Raw genomic sequence first — 27514 nt, forward strand, 5'->3', positions numbered from 1 at the left:
AGACATTTGAGTCACAGTTACCTGTGCCATTTAAAGAAACCAAACTAACTTTAAAAATCAGAATGTAACTTTTAGCGCAGGTCAGCATGCCAGACTGTGATGTTTGCTTTAAGAATTTGACTGACTGAATTGACTTAGGACTCTGAGAAAGCTGTTCACTTTTGGGTACCATTTTGGTCCCATTTGATCATTAAAAAATTGAGATGCTTAAGAGAGGATCTCTTAAAGTTTCTTTTGATTTTAAATTTTTGGGCACATTTTGAGAAGGGTGAGAGTTAGATTTAGACGTGATCTCGTGGTTTGATCAAGATCCAAGGACTTACAAAGTCTTAGTGAGTCTTAGAACTAAGGGAAATAATTTTGTTGAAGCATGAAGAATGTTGAATTGAACCTTGCCAAAAGCTACCTAGTTACAAATAATTTCCCCCTCCTCCCAGTATAAATTACAGCTGTATATACAAAATGTTCTTCATGCTGCATAGGTTTGTCAATAATCTTGTAAATTAACTATCTCATAGGTTTTCTAGCCCAGCTTACTAGTTTTATGGATGAGATAACTGAACAGTAGCTATAAGGTCTGTCCTAGCATGATCTCTACAGTAAGATACACAGTTTACATGACTCCTGTACTTGTGCATGAATCTGGAGACCCACTGGCTTGCATACACCTAATTGAAATAAAAGTTACTAACCCTTACTACATACATACTCCACATATTACATAGTCTAATTTTCTGTTGTATTCATTTCATTGTTTTGAAAAAAATGTTGAGTCACAGCCTCGACTTTCCCTTGCCATTCATCTGATTATGAAAGAACCATAAGACTTTGGTGGCTTATCCACTAAAAAGCCTACAAAAATGTGGGGCCATGATGGGGCCAAAAGGAAAGATTGACTTGGGAAAGGTAAGATTTTGTACCTCCAATGATTGATACAGAGCAGAGTTTCTCAACCAGCTCTATTGATACTTTTCTATGTATTGTAGTTTGTTTAGCAGCATCACTGGCCTCTGCCCACTAAAAATGCCAGTAACACTTCCCTCTCTTGTGACAAAAATGTCTCCAGACATGCCAGGTGTTCTCTGGAGAACAAAATAGCCCTGATTAAGAACTTATAAAGGAAAAGCATAACCCTCAGGAAAAAATGAAAATACCCTTTAAAGGAATTCTCATTGATGCCACAGAAAACCAGGAGTTAATTCTCAACATTCAAGGGGCTTCAGTTTGTCTCTTCAATACTCTTTGTAGTCTCTGGAATTTCCAGTTACTCATGCTTAAAATTCTGTTCCAATTTACCTTGAAAAAATTTTCTTAATTGTAAAATATGTGCTCAGAACAATTTAAAGTAGTACAGAGGTCTTTTCAGAAAAATTCTTTCCTACGTCAGTATTAACAGTTTGTCCTATGAACAGTATTAACAGTTCCTCTGCATGTCTTTTCTTCATACTTATACATGGATTTACTTTTTTCACTTTTCCTTCTTTTAAAACTAAAATTGGAACATGGTTTGAAATTTGCTTGTTAAAAATTAACAGTATATTTAGACATCATTTCAGCTTAATCCCTTACAGTCTTACCCATTCGTAATGACTGCATAAATCTTACAATAGATGTATATAATTTACTCAGCCATTTATCTTCAGAAATTGTTTTGTTATCCCAATAGTAAATATGATTATATTGCTGTTTTTGTTTCTTGGGATGGAATCTTAAAAAATGGTATATAATTGGGTCAAAGAATGTGAGAATTTTTAATTGACAATTTTCCCAAAGAATTAACTTTTCTGGTTTCTGGGTTTCTTCTGTTCTTTAAGAATGCCTACCCAATGTAGCAGTTATGTTAAACTCTTTAGTACATTTGAGATTTATCTTTGCATATAGTGTGAAATAGAAATTTCCTCCCCCTCTTCCCCAAGTGCACAGTTGGTTATACCAGTACTATTTATTAAATACATGACTTACCTTTGACAATCGAAATGAACCTTTGTTGTTTAAGTTGCAATAATATATGTATATGCATATTTGCATATAGGGTTATAGTGTATTTTTTGGTCTGCTGATCTATTTGTCTATTCTGGTTCAAATACCATGGTATCTTTATTATACTAGCCCTATAGATAGTAAGTTTAATAATTAGTGGGGCAGATCCTACCTTATATTCTCTTTCAGAGTATTCTTGGCAAGTTCTGAACGTTCATCCTTGTGAACTTGCAAATTACTTTGTCAAGATTGTTTTCCACACTTCTATATATTATGTTCCCTTCTAAAAACAAAAGAAACAAAAAAAATCTCTTAAAGAATGCATCAGACTTAAGAATTTAAAGAATTCACAATTATACAAAGTTACCACAACCAAGAATATGAAACTTTCTTTGTATTTCCAGAGATGTGCTTTTAATTTCTATCTTGTATTATGCCTGAAAGTTTCAATGTTCTTTATCTTCTTTTCAGTTATGGGTTAAGTACCTGATAACTAAAGGCAATGCCATTTTATTACTAATAATACTAGTATAACCTATCACTCCTGTTCTGTGTCCAGGACATACATAGCTTTTCTTTTCTGCTTTTGCATGTTTATCTGTGCTGTTACTGCTTCCTGATTTGCTTTTCCCACTCCTTACCCAAATCTCATTTCTGTGCTCGTGTCTTTCAGAACTCAGCACAAATATTTCTGTGATTCTTTCTTTGACCACAGTATTATTTACCAGTATTTTTTCTAAATTGCATGCATTGGACAATTAAAATAATCTTTTCATTTGTTTCAGCATCTTTCCACAGAACTTTTCTCCAGTGAATTAAGCCCCCTGCCTTTTGACATAATTCTGAAAGTTAATTTGGCAACAATACTCCTTTAAATTTATATCTCAGCTGTTAAGAATAAGAACTCTGGACCAGAGTGCCTAGGTCAAGTCCTGGTTGTGCTTCTTAATGGCAGCGTGACCTTGGACAAGTTACTTAACTTTTTGTATTTCCTTAAATTCCTCATTGTAAAGTTGTATAATTATGATAATAGTACCTCTTGACAGGGTTTCAGAGTTACATGAATTAATATAATGTGCAGTGTTCAGCACAGAAAAAGCCATATTTGTGATTCTTATAATTTCTATGTCATTTAATTCTCAAGGAAACGTGAGTAAAATGAAATAAAACTTTAAAGTTTCCTATTATCTGACTACTGCGCTTTTTCTCACTAGACCAGTTGAGAATCAGAGCCTCTAACATAACCATATTGCTTTTATTCTAGGAGCACATGAAAGATTTTTCCTGTGTTCTAGGGGTTTTTGTGAGCATTGCAAGAACAGGTCATTATGAGTTAAGATGAACAGTTATTGTGCTAACTTGCCAATGATCCTGAGCTCGTGGATAAATATGATCATCACTTTTTTCCCGGGAGGGGCCTCTACTGTGAAGCCATCTCCCTCATCACCCTCCATTCCTCCATACACATCCTGCCAAGCATGCTGGAACTTGATTCTGAACAAAAGATATTTGGTCTCAAGTTCTTGTTTCTCAAGGAATATATATGTACCAAAACAAATGTTTGTCATTAGATGGAAGGACATGGAATACCTTGTGGTAGCTGAGTGAGTTGAGCCAAGTGTGATAGAAGTTAGAGCAGCAGCACCTGCCATTTATTGAGTGCTTATTGTAATCCTAGGCATTGTGCTTAGTACTGTAATGCATCTTGCTACTTACAGAGGTTTCCCAATTGTTAGTACAGTAAAAATGTCCTTCTTTGTGCCTTTAGTCATTCTTTACTGCAGGCTAGTTTGATCTCTGAGGACTGACTAGGTCATTACAAGTTACTTTTAAGGTTTTTTTTGTTAGAGGTAGAGTGGGGAGCAGATGTATTTATATATAATAAAAAAGAACCTGACAATTTTCAAGTCTGTATATTGAGTAGGTAAGTGTACATAGGGATGTTCAAAGGTTGCCAAGAAACTTTGAAATAGAATATCGTATGTATATCACAGAATTCAAGATCCTGACCATTAATAAATGGTTTGAAAGCATGGGGGAATTGAGATGTGAGAATTTTGGATTTTATTATTTGTAAAACATTTAAAACACTCTTTGTACCCTTAGTAATCATCCATTCAAGTTGTGTGTCATTGGTGTTAAGAATATAGATCCAAATGCGTTGCAAAATGTTTTGTGATACAGCTTTATTTTCTCCATTTGTGGAGGTTTGCACTTAAGAGTGTGGACTATAATTTCTTGTTTTTTACTGTGGCCAAGATTGGCTAGAATGGTTTGGAATCTGTTGGCACCAAATGAGAAAGAAGTTAGCTTCACTCTAGGATTACTTTGGTTTTTATCTGTTGCAAGGAAGTTAGGATCATGATTCTAACCTCCATCCTCCTTCCCTGTCTCCCTTTCTGTTTTCCTCCCTCTCTTTCACCAAATATATGAATACCTACCACGAAGAAACCAGGGATCTAATAGTAAAATATCCCTGCTCTCCTGTAAAGGATTCTAGTGGGGGAAGCAGACAATAAGTAAGATAAATAATTAAAATAATTTATATGTAATTTCTAATCATAAAACTGAATAGGGGAGAGGTGTGTGTGTGTGTGTGGTGTGTGTGTGTGTGTGTGTGTGTGTGTGTGTGTGTTTCAGAGGAAGGGTGAAGACTTGGGATGTTAAGATAGAGTAGGCAAGGGAGGGCCTCATTGGAGTGGCTTTTGAGGAAAAGACCTGAAGTGACGATGTCTGCCTCGGGAATAGCAAGTTAAACGCCCTGTGGTCCATAGCTTGCTTGGCATGGTCAGTGAATAACAGTGAAAACAGTGACTGAATAGAATGATCCAGGAGGAGAACAGGAGATGAGAGACCAGAGAGGTAGCAGGAATGGGGTGGTAGTGCTACATAACCTTTTGGAGGCATATAGGTCATTGTAAGGACTTGGGGCTTTTACTCAGAGGTGAGAACTAACTAGAATGGATTTGGATAGAGAGGAATTGGTGTGCTCTACTTGCCCATTTTTTTATATTTCTCTGGCTGCTTATATTCATGCTGAATAGCCTGAATATGGACAAAGGTGAGAGCGAGACCATTTAGGAGGCTCTTTAGAAAAGTAGTGATGGTAAGGTGGCAAGAAGTGGTTGGGTACTAAATATATTTTGAAGATAGTGCCAATAAAATTTGCTGAAGGACTAACTGTAGGGATGGGGTGGTGTGTTAGGGAGATAGGGGTACAAAATTTGCAGTTAAGGATAATGGGTTTTTTACTTGAACAGATCCATCCAGTTGAAGCACGTTTGTAGTAGTATAAGGGAAGGGGAAGTAATCCATTTTGAACACAGTACATTTGAAGTGCTTTTTGGATACTAAATGGTGGTGCCCTGTATGCAGGTGCATATAGGAATCTGGAATGCCAGTGGGTCAGTCTTGACTGATTCCTATCTCTAAAAAAATTTGAAAGTCAGAAACACAGCTGATACTTGAAGCTGTGAGATTGAAAAAAAACACCTAGGAAGTTAGTGTAGAAATAAAAGAAAGTTGGAGATAATAAATGACAATATATTGGAGATAATAAATAATAAATAAAATGGGCAGTTGGAGTGTTAGAAGGAATTCAGAAATCAAGGGAAAAACCAGGTTAATAGGATGTTTTGAAAGACAAGTAAAGAAAGCATTTTAAGGAGGGCGAGAATGATCGCCTGTGTTATTGTTCATAAGTCAGTGGTAAGGGCTCAGAACTGGATGTTGGATTTATTTAGCACATGGAGACCTTGACTAGAAGTTTTAGTTAAGTTGGGGTAAGAACTTGGACTTAAGAGATAATGGGAAGAGAGAGAATAGACAGTGAATATTTGAGGTAGAAAGAAAGATAAATGGAGTAGTAAAAGAGAAATCCACGTCTTACTGTTAGCTAATCTCCTGATGAGTCCTATTTTCTGTTACTGCAGGGTTCATCTGGTATTGTGGGTGGTACTCCCTGATCCACGGGAGTGATGAGCCTGTGTGGGCCGATTTTTGTTGGGAGGTTGGAAGTCAGGAAATGCCAGGCCTTGGTTACCTTCTGTTGAATGGGATTCTTTTAGATGCTCTGTCACTATATTGTTCTAGTCCAGAAGTCCCACCGGTTCACCTTCCTCTTTCCACCTTTCAGTTTTTCTTTGGTTGCCCCTTGTGTTATTTACAGGGTTTATAGTAATGTTTTGCAGGGATGAGCTGGCAGAAAAAAGTCTATACCATCTAGTCTGGACCAGAAATTCTTTGGTTTACCTTTAGAACTGATTACTGAACCAACAAATCGGTTTTATGATTTGACTTCATTTTCTTGAAGATGTGTCCTTTGTTCCTAAGCCTCAGTAGTTCTGAGTAGTGTTTTTATTTTTTTTATTTATTTTTATTTTGGTATCATTAATCTACAATTACATGAAGGACATTGTTTACTAGGCTCCCCCTTCACCAAGTCCCCCCCAACATACCCCTTCACAGTCACTGTCATCAGCGTAGTAAGATGCTGTAAAATCACTACTTGTCTTCTCTGTGTTGCAGAGCCCTCCCTGTGCCCCCCCACCCCACTATGCATGCTAATCGTAATGCCCCCTTTCTTTTTCCCTGCCCTCATCCCTCCCTTCCCACCCATCCTCCCCAGTCCCATTCCCTTTGGTAACTGTTAGTCCATTTTTGGGTTCTGTGATTCTGCTGCTGTTTTGTTCCTTCAGTTTTCCGTTGTTCTTATACTCCACATGTGAGTGAAATCATTTGGTACTTGTCTTTCTCCACCTGGTTTACTTCACTGAGCATAATACCCTCTAGCTCCATCCATGTTGTTGGCAAATGGTGGGATCTGTTTTTTTCTTATGGCTGAGTAATATTCCATTGTGTATATGTACCACATCTTCTTTATCCACTCATCTACTGATGGACACTTAGGTTGCTTCCTTATCTTGGCTATTGTAAATAGTGCAGTGATAAACATAGGGGTGCATCTGTCTTTTTCAAACTGGAGTGCTGCATTCTTAGGGTAAATTCCTAAAAGTGGAATTCCTGGGTCAAATGGTATTTCTATTTTGAGCATTTTGAGGAACCTCCATACTGCTTTCCACAATGGTTGAACTAATTTACATTCCCACCAGCAGTGTAGGAGGGTTCCCCTTTCTCCACAACCTTGCCAACATTTGTTGTTGTTAGTCTTTTTTGGATGGTGGCCATCCTTACTGGTGTGAGGTGATATCTCATTATGGATTTAATTTGCATTTCTCTGATGACAAGTGATGTGGAGCATCTTTTCATGTGTCTATTGGCCATTTGAATTTCTTCTTTAGAAAACAGTCTATTCAGCTCCTCTGCCCATTTTTTAATTGGATTATTTGCTTTTTGTTTCTTGAGGTGTGTGAGCTCTTTATATATTTTGGATGTCAACCCTTTATCGGATCTGTCATTTATGAATATATTCTCCCATACTGTAGGGTACCTTTTTGTTCTATTGATGGTGTCCTTTGCTGTACAGAAGCTTTTCAGCTTGATATAGTCCCACTTGTTCATTTTTGCTTTTGTTTCGTTGTGCAGGGAGATGTGTTCAAGAAGAGGTCACTCATGTTTATGTCTAAGAGATTTTTGCCTATGTTTTTTTCCAAGAGTTTTATGGTTTCATGACTTACATTCAGGTCTTTGATCCATTTCAAATTTATTTTTGTGTATGGGGTTAGACTGATCAGTTTCATTCTCTTAACATGTAGCTGTCCAGTTTTGCCAGCACCATCTGTTGAAGAGACTGTCATTTCCCCATTGTATGTCCATGGCTCCTTTATCGTATATCAATTGACCATATATGTTTGGGTTAAAGTCTGGAGTCTCTATTCTGTTACACTGGTCTGTGGCTCTGTTCTTGTGCCAGTACCAAATTGTCTTGATTACTGTGGCTTTGTAGTAGAGCTTGAAGTTGGGGAGTGAGATCCCCCCTACTTTATTCTTCCTTCTCAGGATGGCTTTGGCTATTTGGGGTCTTTGGTGTTTCCATATGAATTTTTGAACTATTTGTTCCAGTTCATTGAAGAATGCTGTTGGTAATTTGATAGGGATTGCATCAAATCTGTATTGCTTTGGGCAGGATGGCCATTTTGACAATATTAGTTCTTCCTAGCCAAAGCATGGGATGAGTTTCCATTTGTTAGTGTCCTCTTTAATTTCTCTTAAGAGCGTCTTACAGTTTTCAGGGTATAGGTCATTCACTTCCTTGGTTAGGTTTATTCCTAGGTATTTTATTCTTTTTGATGCAATTATGAATGGAATTGTTTTCCTGATTTCTCTTTCTATTAGTTCATTGTTAGTGTATAGGAAAGCCACAGATTTCTGTGTGTGAATTTTGTATCCTGCAACTTTGCTGAATTCCGATATTAGTTCTAGTAGTTTCGGAGTGGAGTCTTTAGGGTTTTTTATGTACAATATCATGTCATCTGCAAATAGTGACAGTTTAACTTCTTCTTTACCAATCTGGATTCTTTGTAAATCTTTGTTTTGTCTAATTGCCGTGGCTAGGACCTCCAGTACTATGTTGAATAACAGTGGGGAGAGTGGGCATCCCTGTCTTGTTCCCGATCACAGAGGAAAAGCTTTCAGCTTCTCGCTATCATGAATGGATGTTGAATTTTGTCAAATGCTTTTTCAGCATCTATGGAGATGATCATGTGGTTTTTGTCTTTCTTTTTGTTATGTGGTGGATGATGTTGATCGGTTTTCAAATGTTGTACCATCCTTGCATCCCTGAGATGAATCCCACTTGGTCATGGTGTATGATCCTCTTGATGTATTTTTGAATTCGGTTTGCTAATATTTTGTTGAGTATTTTTGCATCTACGTTCATCAGGGATATTGGTCTGTAGTTTTCTTTTTTGGTGGTGTCTTTGCCTGGTTTTGGTATTAGGGTGATGTTGGCTTCATAGAATGAGTTTGGGAGTATTCCCTCCTCTTCTATTTTTTGGAAAACTTTAAGGAGAATGGGTATTATGTCTTCTCTGTATGTCTGATAAAATTCCGAGGTAAATCCATCGGAATTTTTTTGTTCTTCGGTTGTTTTTTGATTACCAATTCAATTTCCTTGCTGGTAATTGGTCTGTTTAGATTTTCTGTTTCTTTCTGGGTCAGTCTAGGAAGGTTGTATATTTCTAGGAAGTTGTCCATTTCTCCTAGGTTTTCCAGCTTGTTAGCATACAGGTTTTCATACTTATTCTCTAATAATTCTTTCTATTTCTGTGGGGTCCGTCGTGATTTTTCCTTTCTCGTTTCTGATTCTGTTGATGTGTGTTGATTCTCTCTTTCTCTTAATAAGTCTGGCTAGAGGCTTATCTATTTTGTTTATTCTCTCGAAGAACCAGCTCTTGGTTTCATTGATTTTTTTTCTATTGTTTTATTCTTCTCAATTTTGTTTATTTCTTCTCTGATCTTTATTATGTCCCTCCTTCTGCTGACCTTGGGCCTCATTTGTTGTTCTTTCTCCAATTTCGCTAATTGTGACATTAGACTATTTATTTAGGATTGTTCTTCCTTCTTTAAATATGCCTGGATTGCTATATACTTTCCTCTTAAGACTGCTTTCGCTGCATCGCACAGTAGTTGGTGTTTTGTGTTGTTGTTGTCGTTTGTTTCCATATATTGCTGGATCTCCATTTTAATTTGGTCGTTGATCCATTGATTATTTAGGAGCATGATGTTAACCCTCCATGTGTTTGGGAGCCTTTTTGCTTTCTTTGTAAAATTTATTTCTAGTTTTATACTTTTGTGGTCTGAAAAGTTGGTTGGTAGGATTTCAATCTTTTTGAATTTACTGAGGCTCTTTTTGTGGCTAGTATGTGGTCTGTTCTGGAGAATGTTCCATGTGCACTTGAGAAGAATGTGTATCTTGTTGCTTTTGGTTGTAGAGTTCTATAGATGTCTATTAGGTCCATCTGTTTTACTGTGTTGTTCAGTGCCTCTGTATCCTTACTTATTTTCTGTCTGGTGGATCTGTCCTTTGGACTGAGTAGTGTGTTGAAGTCTCCCAAAATGAATGCATTACATTCTGTTTCCTCCTTTAATTCTGATAGTATTTGTTTCACATATGTTGGTGCTCCTGTATTGGGTTCATATATATTTATAATGGTTATATCGTCTTGTTGGACTGAGCCCTTTATCATAATGTAATGTCCTTCTTTATCTCTTGTTACTTTCTATGTTTTGAAGTTATTTTGTCTGATACTAGTATTGGAACACCTGCTTTTTTCTCCCTGTTGTTTGCATGAAATATGTTTTTCCGTCCCTTGACTTTTAGTGCATGTCTTTGGGTTTGAGGTGAGTCTCTTGTAAGCAGCATATAGATGGGTTTTGCTTTTTTATCCATTCTATTACTCGGTGTCTTTTGATTGGTGCATTCAGTCCATTTACATTTAGGGTGATTATTGAAAGATACGTACTTATTGCCATTGCAGGCTTTAAGTTTGTGGTTACCAAAGGTTCAAGGTTATCTTCTTTAGTATCTTACTGTCTAACTTAACTCACTTATTGAGCTATTATAAACACTGTCTGATGACTCTCCCTTCTTATTCCTCCTCCATTCTTCATATGTTGGCTGTTTCCTTTTGTGCTCTTTTTAGGAGTGTTCCCATCTAGAGCAGTCCCTCTAAGGTACCCTGTAGAGGTGGTTTGTGAGAGGCAAATTCCCTCAACTTTTGCTTGTCTGGGAATTGTTTAATCCCTCCTTCATATTGAAATGGTAATCGTGCTGGATACAGTATTCTTGGTTCAAGGCCCTTCTGTTTCATTGCATTAAATATATCATGCCATACTCTTCTGGCCTGTAAGGTTTCTGTTGAGAAGTCTGATGATAGCCTGATGGGTTTTCCTTTGTAGGTGACCTTTTTTTTTCTCTCTGGCTGCCTTTAATACTCTGTCTGTGTCTTTGATCTTTGCCATTTTAATTATTATGTGTCTTGGTGTTGCCCTCCTTGGGTCCCTTGTCATGGGAGTTCTGTGTGCTTCTGTGGTCTGAGAGGCCATTTCCTCCTCTAGTTTGGGGAAGTTTTCAGCAATTATTTCTTCAAAGACACTTTCTATCCCTTTTTCTCTCTCTTCTTCTTCTTCTGATGCTCCTATGATGGGAATATTGTTCCGTTTCTATTGGTCACACGGTTCTCTTAATATTCTTTCATTCCTGGAGATCCTTTTATCTTTCTCTGCATCTGCTTCTCTGCGTTCCTGTTCTCTGATTTCTAGTCCATTAATGGTCTCTTGCATCTCGTCCATTCTGCTTTGAAGTCCTTCCAGAGATTGTTTTATTTCTGTATTTTCCCTCCTTAGTTCTTGCATATTTCTCTGCAAGTCCATCAGCATGGTTATGACTTTTGTTTTGAGTTCTTTTTCAGGAAGATTGGTTGAATCTATCTCCCCAGATTCCTTCTCAGGGGAGGATGTGGAAGATGTCTGAGTTAGTCTGGTGTGGATCAAATTTTTTTGCCTTTTCATATTGATAGATGCAGTGGTATGCTATTGACTCGTCTGTCAGCTGGGAGAGCCAAGACCCTTTCTGCTTCCTCCTGGCCTTTCTTTACTGGGACCACGGCGACCCCTAGCTGCTTGTGTTGGGCAGTGGCGCGTAGACTGGGTCTCTGTTTCTTTCCCGGCCGCTATGGAGGAAGCTCCCTTGCTGTGGGCATGGCCAGCCTCAGGTTGCTGCTCTGCTACGGTGGGGCACCGGAGGGGGAATGGACAGGGTGCTGTTTATCGCCATGAGGGGTCTCAGATCTGCTGCCCAGGGGGTGAGGGTGCCTGGAGTTCCCCGGGGTTCTCAGCTGCTGGGCTAAGTGTCCCGGGACACTTCTGTCCACGGTGGGGTCACTGTCCCTTTAAGACTTTCAAAAAGCACCTGCTTTTCTTTGTCCCGGGGGCGCTGGCTGCGGGGACCCACTCGCAGGTCTTACTGTCCTGTTCCCCTAGTTTCCAGCACCCCACGCACGGAGTGTGTGTCTGTGCTCTGGTGCGGATGGCTGGGGCTGGCTATTTAGCAGTCCTGGGCTCCCTCTCCCTCCCCGCTCTGACTCCTCTCCTCCTGCTGGGAGCTGGGGTGAGGGGCGCTCAGGTCCCGCCAGGCCGGGGCTTGTATCTTACCCCCTTCGCCAGGTGCTGGGTTCTCGTGGGTGTGGATGTGGTCTGGATGTTGTACTGTATCTTCTGGTCTCTACTTTAGGAATGGTTGTATTTGTAGTATTTTCAAAAATACATATGTTTTTGGGAGGAGATTCCCACTGTTGTACTCACGCCGCCATCTTGGCTCCCGCATCTGCCTGAGTAGTGTTTTTTTAAGTATGGTCTTACACACTTCTTGCATGAGAACTAAGAAGCTTCTTATTTGTGCAGGTCCCTGCGACTCGCTTCAACTCCGCCATTTCTTACATGCACTGAAATTAGAACATCACTCCTGAAGGTTGAGCATTGATAGGAACTTCTGTTCTTTCATCTTTAAATTAGCTGGCTCAGTGATAGTAGGTAGCCGAGGGGCAGGGCCAGGATTTGAAATCTTGTGTACACTGACTCCAAACAATACTTTTTCCAGCAAGCTGTATTTTATTTTTAAGCCAAGGAGGAAATATTTTAGTTAATTTATTAGGCTAAATGCAAGGATTTCTTCGATTGCTCTAGAGAGAGTCAGAAACAAGTTCTCAACGTGAAATAAGAAGTGCTGGTGTCCCTCCTCCTGCTTCCCTCCTTGTCAGTACATTTGTACTTTTCTATTCCTTCACTCTCTTTTACGGAGTTGGGGAATGGCGAAGAGAGGAGGATTGTTTTTCTTGGGTCCTTCTCACAAAGCTTCTAAGTGAGAAGGTGAGGTGTGAGAAGTTTCTAAGTCCCCAGCTGCTTAACATCAGGTACTTTAATTTGTAAGATGTTATTGTAGTCAGTCTCTTGCTTAGATGAGTGAGCTGGGTCAAACTCACTAGACTTTAATTTACAGCTTTTGAGCAAATGGGATTATTTCACTGTTTAGGATTTTCAAAGGAGGAATTAGTATCATACAGAATTTGAATATTTTAACCTCTCTTTGATTTTTGAAAGGTTCTAAAATGGAATCCACTCTAAAAAGATGGACCCTCTAGGCAGAAAAGTAGACAGAAACTGATTGGCTTGCTCTGGAGTGGCTATTCTCTGACTAGCTGAATGCTTTTCAGTACTAGCTTTCCATTTTGCTTTATTTTTAAAACATAAGAGTCCTATTCTCAAAAAAGATGTAGTAACTAACTAGTCCAATGTTTTCTTTCAAATCTTCATGCTCTGATTTCATGTCCATTTCTACAACCAGCCTGTAAGCTACTTCCAACCGTCTTTGTCATCCTTTATTTTTCTCCATTAGAATACACTTCAGGGTATCCAAGGAATTCTGTCTTTCAGGTTTGTTTTTTTTTAACAGTTTGAAAATTAAGATTTCCTGGGAATTCTTATTTGTAAACTACATGTATGTGCAGATATCATTGGAAATTGGTTTACAGTTAAAACACAGTGTCCATAAGGAGGCATGGATAATCTAGTTAAAGACCAATCCTGTATGAAATGCACGAGACTTGGAAATACAGAATACATAAATAATAAAATATAGAATAAATACTTAAAACTATAAAATACATAAATAAAATGAGAGATCACACTAAGTTTGAAGAATACAAAGTAATGAATTGTGTGATGCAGTTCACTGAACTCCCCCTTTTCCTCCCCCCGAAGGAGGTGGCTTTTAGACATAAAAAATGCTTCTTGATATTTTCAGTTTGGAGACTTGCATTAGGGGTATGACAAGCAGACTGGCCTGAGTACTGCTGACCAGCTGTATTAGGGAATCATTACATTTCTGTCTTTTATTGTGTTTGGCAGATTATATATATTATGTATATATTAACCATTTTTAATAAAGTCTGACAGTAGACATTGAGAGGAGTTTGAAGTACCTTAAATAATTCTTTAAGGTTGAATGTCTTACATGGGTAAAAATTGAATTCACAAAAGTACAAATAATTTAATCAGCTGACTTAACAGATTGAACAAACTATAAGTTCAGAGGTGTCAGTTTAAAAAATTCAAAAGTTAAGGGTTTTGTGACAAGGATATACAATCAGCAAAATCCACAACATGGGAAATTGTAAAGGACAGATAGCTCTGTTTCCACAAATAAATTGCAAGAAGAGAGGAAATTTTACAAATTTGACCAAATGCAGTGTGTGTATCTTACTTGACTTGGATTTGGACAAACCAGGAAATTTGACCAATAACTGAATATTTGATATTAAGGAATTACTGTTTTTAAAAAATATTACATATGTATACATATATGTGGTATTTTAAGTTAATTTACTTTTTCAAGAGACACATAGGGAAATATATATACATGTAATAATCTGGTGATGGAGATTGGTTTCAAAATTAGTTCATGGGGTTGGGTATTAGATGTTGAAAATGAGGTAGGGTTGGCCAACAGTTGATAGTTGTTGAAGTTAGTTGATGGGCATGTGTTCATTATCCGTCAGCTTGTATTTGACATTACTTATTTTTAAAAAGGCTGAGATAAATGGAAACATGGGCCAAGATCAGCACTGCTTTTATTGTTTCATAAAACTAACATGGATTACAGAGTTCTTACATGATCTGGCCCTGCCTCCCCATACCAGTGTTAACTCCAATGCATTCTTCCCCTTGTTGGATGTCTGAGCTCCAGCTTCATAACCTGTATCTGTGTAATTTCTTGTTGCTAAGGCATTCCACAATCCCCAGTATCTTCTACACCTTTCTATGGGCTCTTTCTCTACCCCTTCATTCCTGGCGAGTTTGCTTATTCACATTCTAATTTATTCTTTGGAGTGCAGGTTAAATGTTTATAGCACAAAGTCTTCCAGATCCTCCAGTCTAAGTCTGATATAATAAAGATCTCTTATCTCAGATCTTGTCTGATTATTTATTAACATTTGTTTTCCCCATTAAACTGTAAATTTATGAGTCACAGTTCTTATTTGTTGTTATTGTATCTCCAGCACCTGTTATAATGTCTGATAAATAATAGGTGATTAAGTATTTGTTAAATGGAGAAGGGAGGGGAGTAAGAGTTCCTAGTGAGCTAAAGGTTTGGCTTAATTAATCTACCAAAATATACAAATACTATTAAATTTCAGAGTAATCTGAATGTAAACAGTAAAACAAGGGTTAAGTGTTCAACCCTCAGAGTCTTTATCAGAATGAATTGCAGTTTAGAATGGGCTCTGGTACATTTGTTCCCTATTATTATAGACCTCTCCAGAAAGCTGATGTAACCTAGTGAGAGTGACAGAAATGGTCTCTTACCCCATTTTCATCTAAGCTTTATTTTACAGTTAAAGCATGGAATATTTGACGCTAGACAATTTAGTTCCTTTTTATACTCCGTACTTTTATTCCTCATCTCTTTGATTTTGGGAGAGGGGGGTAGTGTCATTGAAGTTATGACTGAATGCAGTGTCTATTCTAATGAACTACTTAGGTTTTACTCTTTATAGAGTAGAACTTCACATTTAGATGACTATGAAGTCCGGTGCTCAAGAAACTCAGAATTCTGTTGCTAACCCAAAACATCTATTTCCTGAAGTCGTCTGCCTTTTAGAGATTTCTTTCCATCTATTTATTTCACCTTTTTTCTTCCTCTTTTGTATCTTATATGATACGGAGTTGAAAAGCAAGGTTATATTTATTTAATAGTTCTTTCCTAACATATAATACTTTATAGTCAGGATTGCGTCGTTTTATGGGTGCTACATTCCTGTGAGGCAGATACTACTGTTATTCCCAGATGTCAGTTTTCACGTCTGGGATCATCAAAGGTAAATAAAAGTGAGCATTTGGCTTGAACCCATCTTCCTGCTCTTCCCCTTCATACCGCTTTTGAGCCTAGGTAGTGAATACTTGCATGTGCATTTTTATATGTGACCCTCAGCAATGTCAAGATTTTCTTTTCCTGTTCCATAGTGACCCTAACTCTTACCCTGGATACTGTGAATCTAACAATTGTATGCTCTGGATGCTTGGGGATGATCTCAATTTTACTTTATTGGTTTTATAAATCATATAATTCATAATTTGATCATAATCATAAATCATATAATTCATAATTTGATCATAATCAAAAATTCTGGAGATCCCAGAATTTAGGTGTCTCAGAGTTTCTTACACACTTGGAAGTAGCACGTAACTGTCAAATAATTTACCTACCAGGTTTTGGTTGAACATAGTTCTTTGTAACTTGTCGTGGGCAGCCATTTTACTTTAAATTTGTTAATAGAACTTTTGTTTGCATAAGAGGAAAGAAATGGAGATGACTGAAATCAGAATCAAAGATGGAATTACCACCATTTAGGTCTTTCCAGCATATTCATTGTTATTTTAGTGAGATTTTTTTTTTAATTCTAGATCAGGGTAAAGTATAGTCCACCAGCAGTGTTCTACTAGACTTGGAGATTTTCCATCTTGAAATTGAACTGGGTGACTTAATTAAAGGCAGTGCTACGTCACGTGTTTGATGTGGTTCATGCCTAGCTCTAGTGTTATTTTTACGTAAGTCAGCTTTTGCTTTAGTTTATCTTTGAGAAAAAGAAAGATTCTACCACTGCTCTCTCTTGCTCTGCTATCGATGGCAGTGCTGTAGACATTTAATATAGGGTTTATCAAATACAGAGTTGATACTGGTAATCTCTTTTGTTGAACTCATTTTGTTATAAATTGACAGTAAGGAGTATGGAATTGCAAATCCCTGTTTTTCTCTGTATTAGCAGAAATTACATTCCTTAGTGCTTTTTTATGTTAGCAAAATTAGCTGTAATGCTCTGAGTTGGGTGTTTCAGATCATTACCACTTATGGTGCAAGGAAAAGGTTTTATCAGTGACGTCTTTGAGAATGTATAATTTCGAATAGAAGGAACTTGGTCCCCACAATTAAGAGAGGATAAATCTCCTTATATAAGTCTGAGATTGATCTGTTTGCCCTCTTCTAATGAAACATCCATTAACATTACAATTCAAGATGATTTTAAATAATTAAAAGTCAATGCCTTTTCTGTTTTGTTTTTTTTGCATTGTCCATCATGTAAGCTGAAGTCTAATGTTCCATTACTTCCCACCTTACAGTTTCAAAGTGTTTATAAATGTAAGTTTTTTTTTTTTTGTTGTTGTTGTTCAAGTAGATACAATAAATATCCTATATTCTTAGATGGTATAAAACATCCCAAGTTCTGGGTATGTGGCAGTGTTCTACTATCCCTGTAAAAAGACCTATTGAAGTATAAGTTCATATAGCTAAAAAAAAATGTATTTATACAACATACATTATTTGATACAAATATGTACTGGTATATAGCTAACAACAAAAGTTTACTGTTCATGTGGTATTATAAAAGCAAATATTGGTACTGTGTCTTCCTGCATTTAGGCAACTAAAAAGCAGTTCATTGTGTATAATTTCAATGAATTTTTATACAGTACATGCAGACAAAGCAAATTTTCAAATAAAACATTCATAAAAGGAAGGAGCAAAATATGAGTCAAAATGAATGTCACTAGGCAAGTAACACAGTACATGTAAACAAATATTTTGATACAAACTGGGATGAAGTGTACATGGCAGAAAAAAGGCATTAGAAGACATTCTGGTGTCCCACACAGACAGTTAAAGCAGTTATTTCACTACTTGTTAGCACAGAGTAGAATGTAATAAGAAAAAGTTTAAAGGCTCATCAGTGGTGGAATCTACATCGTTTTCTTCATTGTTAATAACTGCTACATTCGAACCAACTCATCATTATTTATAAGTATCATCCTGCAACCTAATTCATGTGTCCTTTTTTGAAGTCTATAAGCATGACCCTCATATTATGTTAAATCAGTGTCTCTTGGTTTTTGAGCTGTAAATTATCAGAGTAATAAACTTAGGTTTTGAATATTAAGGGGGAAATCCACCTCTAACTCTGGCAAACAATTTCTGTGATCTGTTGTTTTTATTAAGGGAAAAAAAGGTAAGATGTGAATTCTTACTGTTGTGGGAATGTTTTGTGGTTGTCTACTCTTGAGTTTGGTAACATTTTTAGCCGTGTTAACTGTACACTGTACACCTCACCCCTTAGCCAGCAGTTAAACTTTCTGCCCATATTTCTGGTATTTTGAAGACAAGATAGTTTTTGGACACTTGGGGTGGGTTTTCAAGTTTTTCATCAAATACAGTACAACATTGTGACAACTTTCTACTAAAAATAGCTTCTGGTTCTACACTATAACAAATGTATTTGTAGAATGGAATTCCGTCATAAGTTGGGGATTAAAGTAACACCCCCTTACTAATGCTGCCTGTCATTCATTAGTTTATTGGCCAGTCTCCAAAAAATATTACCAGAAAGTTTGGTTTTATATTGATATTTAGAAGAGTACTTGTATAGAAGGTTTTCTAATTTTGACCTTAGGACAGTTGAAAAGGGCTTTTCCTTAATACTAAAAAAAAAGCATCCATCAGAGTTCTTGTGAATGGAAATATTTTAAGTAATTTTCTTTTCCTTTTGTATTCTAAAACTTTGAAACAGATTTTAAAGTGTTTGGGTTTTTTTTTTCATCATTGTTTTTTTGACCTCAAACAAGAGAGAAAAAATTGTTTCATTTAAGATGTGTCTAAATTAAGAGATAACAACTAGGTTTCATCTTTCTTGCCAATTTAGAGTTCTTAGTGTCCTGGAACACTGTTGTGAAATGGCTTATTAGCTAAGTTGTGGGGTCTCTGGGAGAGACTGCTAGGATTCTTTGTCCACCAAGGGTGACTAAGGAGGAAGTTCTGTAAACTTGACAAGAAATCTTTGCTTTGCTTTGGTTTCCTGTATATTGGGCTTTTATTTTGGCCTCGCCACTGTCAGTTGTTAAAACAAATTTGTCTGAATAAACTGTGATTAAATGAATGTTGTGTTAATTTTATTAATCAGTTTTTGGCCCCAAATTGCTGTCTACAGTGTTTGACTCCCATAGAAATCAGTTTGTTTCCTTATAGAGCTAGGATTTGGAAAGAAACAAAGGAGCCCTGTGGTTCCTTACACATGAGTGGCAGGCAGAAACAGGTTTGAGGGGAGTTTGTTTAGGAAAAGTCGTATGTGACTTACGTTAGGAATAGTAGCTAAGGAGGTTATTGGAATAGCCCAAGGGTGACAGATTGGGACGTGGTAATTTGGTAGCCTCAGAAATGAGATGAACCTGTAAAAAAACCAAGAGATTTTACAGGAAATGGTGAACACTGAAGAGTAATGAAAGTTGAAATTAGGATATGAGGATTAAACTAGCTTTGTCTCTTAGAAAACGAGGGAAGTTTTTTAGTTTAGGAATGATCCAGAGGTTATACTTGACCTCTTGAGGTTCTTTCCTGAATTTGGGCTAGAACTAGACCTGCAGCCAACAATGGACCAGATAATTGTACCTAAAAAAGAATGTATTTTTATAGGTTAAGGAACTGTAAGATGCTTCTTTTTAAAAGAGAAATAATTGGATGATACTTTATCACAGTGGTTGACTTGAGTGGTTAGTTCTGGACCATAAAATACCATTGTCACCTTTGGTCTTAATTATTATGGTGTGATTAAGTATCATCTGATTTCTAGCCCTTCTGTGGTTAGATTTGTTCTCTTTTATTAATATATGTCACCTTATCAGTGGACTATGTTAAAGTTCACTTACAGCCATTTAAAGTTTTTAGTAGTAGTTATATGTATCCTGAATGAAAGCGGGACTAAGTGAAGTCAAACATACTCTAGATAGAGCTGAAATCCCACTTCTCCATTCCTCTTCCCCAGAGGTAATGAGGATCCTGGCCTGAATTTGTTGTATATCAATTCCATGCATGTTTTTATACATTTGCTGTTTATTAATAACAATTCTTATCATTGTATGTTTATTCTTTTTTAGTTTTCATATAATTTTTCTATTCCACAGTATTGAGATTTAGTCATTGCTGATACATAGAGAAACTGATGAATGTAATACTGTGTGTATATCTATCATAGTATTTTAGTTTAATTTTAGTTTCTACATGGTTTTTCCATTCAGCATTGTCTTCTGAGGTATAGTCATATTGATACAGATTATTATAGTTTAATTTGTTTTTATTGCTATAGAAAATCCATTAAAGGAGTAAATTACAATTTATCTACTCCCCTATGTTAGTAAATTAGACTGTAACTAATTTGTAGCTATTACAAACTCTGTTGCAGTGAACCTGTTTCCTCACGCAGATGTGTAGGTCATCTCAGAAACAAGAGTTTCATGATGGTTGGGTATGCACATTTTCTACCTAGCCAAGTATCTCCAAATTATTTTAAAAGTAGTGGTGCAAGTTTTTAATTGTTACCAGCAGTTGCATGAATTGCTCTTTTCCACATCTCACCAATAGTTGGTTTTTCTAACCTGGATTTGAAATGATGGCTTAATATTTGACCTAATACTAACATTTTAACCCAAATCTAACAGGTGTGACATATTTTTATGTATTTATTGGCTATTTGGATTTCTCTTACATGAATTTTCTATTCATCTTTTATTAGATTATCTTTTTTTTAACCTATTTGTTGGTGTTGGGTTGTATATTCCAGTATTTGATCATAAGTTTTGTGTGTTACAGATATCTTATACCAACAGGTGGCTTGCCTTTGACTTTATTAAATCTTTTGTTGTATGTTGAAAATCAGCTAATTAAAAAAAAAATCTGACCTAAATCCTTCCCTGCTCTGAAGTTCCAAAGATAGAATTCCTTAAGTTTGGCTTTTTAGATTTAGGAATTCCAAAATTTCCTTTGTTAAAGCTCTTTAGTGTATAATACTAGCACTTGTTGGTGTTGTGAATTATGCTTTTTTAGAAAATGAGGATTTTCTGCTTGTTGGCATATTAAATTATATGGCATATTAAATTACATGGCATATTAAATTATGGTATTATTTCATGAAGAAGGAAACTAGTAAGTTTACTTTTCCATGTAAAGAACTGATCATATCCAGTACAGCACGGAGAAGACAAGTAGTGACTATAGCATCTTACTGTGCTATAGCCAGTGACTGAAATGGGGTGGTGGGGGGACTTGATAATATGGGTGAATGTTGAAACCACAGTGTTGCTCACGTGAAACCTTCATAAAATTGTATATCAATGATAGCTTAATTAAAAAAAAACTGGGCATATCAATACCATTTATTGAATAGTTCATTCTTTCCCCACTGATATGAATGCCATCTCTTTTGTAATTCCAGTTCTGAGTTTTGGGGCTCTATATTCTGTCTCCATTGGTCTGTTTTTCTAGACTGTCTCCATTATTGTAGCTTTTCAGTAGGTTTGTAATGTGAGTTTCCACCTTTCTTTAGAATTTCTCTACTGTTGATACATTTTTCCATGTGATTTTTTGGATCTATTTGTCAGCTCCCACTAAAAATCCTGTAGGGGATTTGATTGGAACTTAAGTTTATAGATATATATGGAATTTGCCATCTTAATAGTATCACTATTTGTGTAGGTCTTTTATATTTTCAGTTTTTATTATTTCCTCTGTAAAACTCTTTAGTGTATAATACTAGCACTTGGTGTTGTGAATGATACTTTTTAAAAAAATGAGTATTTTCTGCTTGTTGGCATATACAAACTGTTAGTTTTTGTATGTTGATCTTTTCTTGGCAACTTTGGTGAATTCTTGATTAGCTTTAATAATTCATGGTGGATTTGGATAAACTTTATTCTTTATATATGTCTTACTTTAAAGTAAAAATATTTCTTATCTCTTGAGAAATTAAAGCAGTTTCAAAGAAATTATGTGCCACAGGATGATGATACTAAAAGGCAGTTTTCATCTAGTTAATTCAGGAAGTATCTGTATGTGAAGAGTTTTATCCACACGTTTCTCATGACATTCATATATACATACATACATACATATAAAATCTTGGGGGGTTTCGGCACAAGATTTAGTCTGTATAAAGGCCTTCAGAAGTTAAACCCTTCCCACCCCCATTTGGTATAAATGTTACTGATACTCTTAGATTTCACTCAGTTTATTTCCTTTTAGGAGGCGCAGGTCAGAATGGAGATGGGCTGCTGATCGAGCAGCTATTGTCAGCCGCTGGAACTGGCTTCAGGCTCATGTTTCTGACTTGGAATATCGAATTCGGCAGCAAACAGATATTTACAAACAGATACGTGCTAATAAGGTAAGGAATAAACGTCTGGTCTTTTTCAGCCCATCTAAAAACTACCATTATCCTTTTTCTCCTATCCCTCAATAGCTCTTAACTGTGTCAAAAGAATTAATATGATCTGATACAGTGGTTTAATTTGCTTAAGAGCCTGATGTTGCTTAGTGTAGTGCAGACAACACAGTTAGAATATAATGTTAAATTGAACATGTGTTTAGAACAGAACAATTTATGTATCTGGGCTAATGGGAAACAAGAAAAAGAAACTGTCATTTTTTGTTATATTTGTGGAAAAGTGGTGATAATTCACCTTGTTTTTTTACTTAAATACATTTCTATCTTACTGCTAAGCTCCCCTTGCTTTCTTGAGAAAAAATAGGGTTTTTTCTGAAAGATTATTTAGGCAGAATTAGAAATTGGTGATCAGAATTTTTATTTTCCTGTGCCCTCCTACATAGAAGACTGCAGAAGATGGGTTCTTACCATACAGCTTTTATCTTTGACAATTACACCATGCATAGTTTTTCTTCTTAAAAATCAGTTTAGAAAGTATTCTGCTGAGTTTGGGTTTGACTGAGGGATAAATGTGCATGCAAGAGAAATCCATTCAGCAAATAGTTGAGTGCTTACCATGTACCAAGCACTGTTCTCCATAACAGGGTCACAGCGGTAAATTTAAAAGCCTGCTTTCATGAAGCTTACATTCTTACAATATATTTTTTGTATTAGCTTGATGCAGTTGAGTCCCATGACTAGACACATGGGTCTAGATGAAGAGCCTATTGCTCCTAAATATAGGTCATGCTTTTTTGTGCTACCCTAATACTGGTCAAAGCCTTAAGAGAAATGCTGTACTGTGAACTGTATGCATTAAATTAAATAGTGGGCCAAAAGTTAAAGGATGACTAACTTGACAAGTTGAACAAAATTATGAAAGTTTCAAGTAAAAGTTCTGCAGCCTCTTGTTTATATCATTTAATTTTTTATTCCAAACATTCCACTGAAGTGTTCTAGCTTCTTTCCACAATGGGTTTATATCTAATTCTCCAAAAGTTTAGTAGAATGTTTTAGAGAGGGCAAAGTCCAGAGGGCTTAACTTTAAGTAATTTGATCCCTTAGAATAGGGGACAAATTAAATCCTAACTAACTTTAAAAATTAGCTAGAGCAAATGAAGATTTAAAACTAAAAATACTTACCAAGTGTAGTGAATATTTTGATTTCCTTAGCTCTTCTTCACAAAGGAAATTGAAATTTGTAGATAATGAGCTGGAATGTTATGGTAATAAGAGTAGTTAAGAGGTGACTAGATATGCCTGTCCTAAGGAGAAAAACAGTCTTGGCTCTGTCAGAGACACCTTCAGTATTTGTCGCTAGGTTTTTATAGCCAGTAGTTAGTTAAGTGGGAATTTCCATATTTGAGAATTAGAGTTTCGTAGTAACAATTGAAATCTGGTACTATGGTAGTCATAGTTGTTGCTTTATTTATCTTATATACATTCATAAACATGAGTGTTTACATGTGTGTATATATTAATTTCCCATTATAAAGCTGCTATATTTCATAGACTCAAAGATGCTATTGTTGTAAGATGAATCATTTTTATGTACCTATATACCACTAAGAAATAATTTAAATTAAACTGAGACATACTATTAATTACAAGATGCACCCTGATTTGATAAGATGTTGAGATGTGAAAAGCATGTCTTAGATTTGATGAAATAGTGTGCATCAGTTCTTATGAATCTTGGAAAATGCAGAGAAATACAAAAAAGGAGGGGGGAAAATCCACCATGGGATAGCTGTACTTTCTCAGCTTTGCTGTGAACTTAACTGCTCTTCAAAACAAATAGCCTTAAAATTAAAACTCAAGAAAACAAAACCCGAACTCAAAGTTACCCACTATGAACATCTTGGCATATTTTCTTCCACTCATTTTTTTCTGTGCATCTAAATAATTTGTTTAAACCTAGTTGTTAAATATGGACCTTGAACATTTTCCTATTCTTTTTTGGGAAAACATTTTTATTGGCTACATTCTATTACCTTTCCTGGTTGACTATTTTAATTATGTTCTTCATTAGAATTATGAAGCATGCCATAGTAAACATCTACCTAAGTCACAGCATGTATACTTTTATATTCTTGATGCATACTTCAGGGAAGTATTTTGTCAGTATGCTCAGTTTACAGTCTCACAAGCTGTGTGTAAGAAGATACTCTTAATTCATTTTTGGTTCTTATTCCTCAGCAGTAATGACAGAGCAGTATCAGGAAACTTTCAGAAATCTGAAGTATTTCTAAATATCTGGAAAGTAGTTATTCTGAAGTTTTGTGTATGTATTTGATTACCCAAGAGTTTGTCATTCAGAACATAATGTGTTGAAGAAACACCAGACTTGGACTTGGTAATCTTTGATTCTAGTCCTGGCTTCACTACTGCATAGCTATATAACCTTGGAGGAAAAGTCACTGACCCTTTCTGAGCCTCAGTTTTGTGGTCTGTAAAATAAAGCATTCTTTATTATAATATGTTTTCTTTGTTTACAGTCTGAATATACAATGTCTATTAAAAAATTCTCACAAAGTAAAAAGTAGAATTACAGTCTCAATAAGTAATATGTCAAGAAAACCCAGAGCTTTATTAAAAACTTATATTTATACAATGTCTTTTTAAAACAAATGTATTTGTTTCCTGGAGCTGCCATTAACAAAACACAAATTGGGTGGTAAACTTAAAACAGCCAAACTTTATTTTCTCACAGTTCTGGAAACTAGAAATCTGAAGTTAAAGTGTAGGCAGGGACATGTTCCCTCTGAAGATTCTAGGGAAGAATCCTTCCTTGGTTGTTGCTGGCAGTTCTGTGTGTTCCTCGGTTTATAGCTGTATCCCTCCAGTTTCTGCCCCCACCTTCACATGGCCATTTTCTGTCAGTGTGCATCTCTCTTACAAGGACACCAGTCCTATTCGGATCTAGGACCCATACTAAAGGGCTCATCTTAACGTGATTACATCTGCAAGACTGTTTCATAGGTTCTGGGTGACACATATTTTGGGGGAGACAGTATATAAGCCTGTATAACAAATAAGCAATGGAATTTCCCCAAAATATATATTAACATTCATTTGTTCTTCATGTTTCAGTATAATAATAGTCTTTAAGCATTTACTCTGTGCCCTGCACTATGTAAGCATTTTGTTGTTAGAAATTTTAATGTAAACAAATAGAAGGTCAAAGTGGTCAAGTAATTTGTTCATGGTTATACAATCAAGTGAATGAAGAGCTGAGATTTGAGTATTTGTTGCTCAAGTTAGCAGTTGCTTTTAGCACTTGGCTATTTTTTTAGTTGCTGAAAAGGGAGGTTTTTAACTCACTGTGTTTTAGTAAAGTGGGTTGGTGTTCTATTTCTCATCCTGCTCCAAGATTTGCGAGAGTTGCCTGGGTTGTACAGGTATTTTCATGAAATGATTCTAGGTTTGGTGGTCAGCTGTAGAGTTACAGTACTTTGTCCTTGAATGGGGAAGGTAAGGCTTTTCTTTCTTGTTTTTAAGGATTCACTTCCTGGCACATTAATCTTGACTTTCTTAAAGTGATGTATTCCAAAAAAGAAAATGTTTGGGAACTGCTAGGTAATTATACCAATACTGTTCTATCAGAAGTTAGTTATTAACTTCCAGGCCAGGTTATATAGAGTCTCTTTTTGGGAGTAAGTCACGTCACTCTTTAGAGAAAAGATATGGTTTCTAGGAGCTCCTCTGTACTCTTCTCCATACTTCTGTATTTTGACTTTTATATTTGAGTAACCTTTTTTTTTTTAAATGCTCTCATGCCTTAGAACGAGGAAGGAAAACAATGTATGTACATTGAGTTTGTACAGGTACATTCATGCATGTTGTTTAATGCACAGAATAAATCTTACAGCTCAGAGGCTTTTAAGTGGTAGAGATAAATTTGAGCTCAGGCTATTTATCTTACTCCAGAGCATTTTCTGTCTAACACACTCTGCTTTTGTAGACTTTCCATCATTTTGCTTGAACATAAATGTAAATTTCACACGTTAAAACTGATGGGGGACAAGACAGGGACCAGGTGGGTTCCATTGCTAAAGGAGATTTCTTTCTTTTAACATAGTCTTCAACAGTCATGTCTAGCATGACATGTTATATCGTTTTTTAATCCCTTGTGACTGATCTGTGAAATTACACCGCAATTGCTAAACTAAAGATGGAAATATCGGGAATGAGAGGGAGAAGAGCATTGATGATTCTGATTAGAAAAGGAACTGAATGGGAATAGCAGAAGCCTAGAACACTTTTGTCTTCAAAAATGGTGTAAAGCAGTTAAGTTCCCATATAAATAGAGGTATAAGGCATTGTGGACAACTATCTCTCGTCCATGTAACCCAGGATGGTTCTTTTGGAACTGGTCTATAGTGGACTTAACCTTAAGATGGGTGGGGAAGATAACTTACTCAGAATGAAATAGAGTAAGTGAAGTTGCATCTTAATTTTGTATCACAAATTCAGAGGTGGTGTTTTTGTTTATCTTGTATTTTGACTCCTTATATTATCTGAAATTGGTAAAGGGGGAACAGTCTAAGTTGCTTGCTTTGGCCCTGTTTTGCAATCAGGTTTAGCACAATTTCTTCTGTCATTTATTTGACCTTTTTCAGTTCTGGTTCATCTTATTTCTTTTCTTTTTTTGACTCATGTAGGACAGCTTTGTTTTTCCACAAAGGAATAATTTATTTGGCTATATGATGCAGGCAGTGTAACCTATCCCAGTTCCTTTGGTTGTTATGTAGGAGTCCTGTATGCCTGAGCAGCCAAGGCATGATCCTGGTTCTGACTTTTGGGGAGTGGTGGTGAAGGTTGGGGAGACTCTCCCAGCCTTTTTTACTTTGGCCTATGCCAGTCGTTGTCTATTTTAGAGGGCAACAGCCCAGAGGTTATTGCCATTCAGGGTTGATGCCACAACCATGCATCATGGACCCAGTGTAAACCCAGAGTGCCAGGAAAACCCAGTTTGAGGTTGCTATGACAGGTGTGGAGTGAAACTTTATGGTTTTCATTGCTGTTAATAACCTTCCTTTTCATGGCTATTAAGTGTTTTTAGGGTATTTTAAGTCGTCATATAGACCCCCTCTGTAAAGCCTTACTTCCACTTCACTTAGTCTCTTCCTCTTTTCTGCTCTCATGTCATCTTCCCTAAACTTGTGCACTGTCATTGTAATACTTTGCCTACCTGTCTATCCAGAGTAGTCGAAGATAAACTATGAGTGGAATGTATTTCATTTCTTATTCTGAGGGTTTCACACCACCCAGCA

The 27514-nt window shown here is 36.4% G+C and overlaps 1 protein-coding gene across 6 annotated transcripts in view; it reads left to right on the plus strand.

Annotated features, from left to right (window-relative positions):
- KANSL1 (KAT8 regulatory NSL complex subunit 1) overlaps positions 1–27514 on the plus strand; it is a 190823-nt gene that overhangs the window by 97271 nt on the left and 66038 nt on the right. For all 6 annotated transcript variants that reach the window (XM_057501585.1, XM_057501587.1, XM_057501588.1 and 3 more), the window contains one exon: positions 22058–22199. In XM_057501585.1, the coding sequence (XP_057357568.1) occupies positions 22058–22199 (142 nt within the window). The remainder of the gene's footprint in view (positions 1–22057; positions 22200–27514) is intronic.

This window comes from Manis pentadactyla, chromosome 4 (genome assembly GCF_030020395.1).
Source record: "Manis pentadactyla isolate mManPen7 chromosome 4, mManPen7.hap1, whole genome shotgun sequence".
NCBI classification, from domain to species: Eukaryota; Metazoa; Chordata; class Mammalia; order Pholidota; family Manidae; genus Manis; species Manis pentadactyla.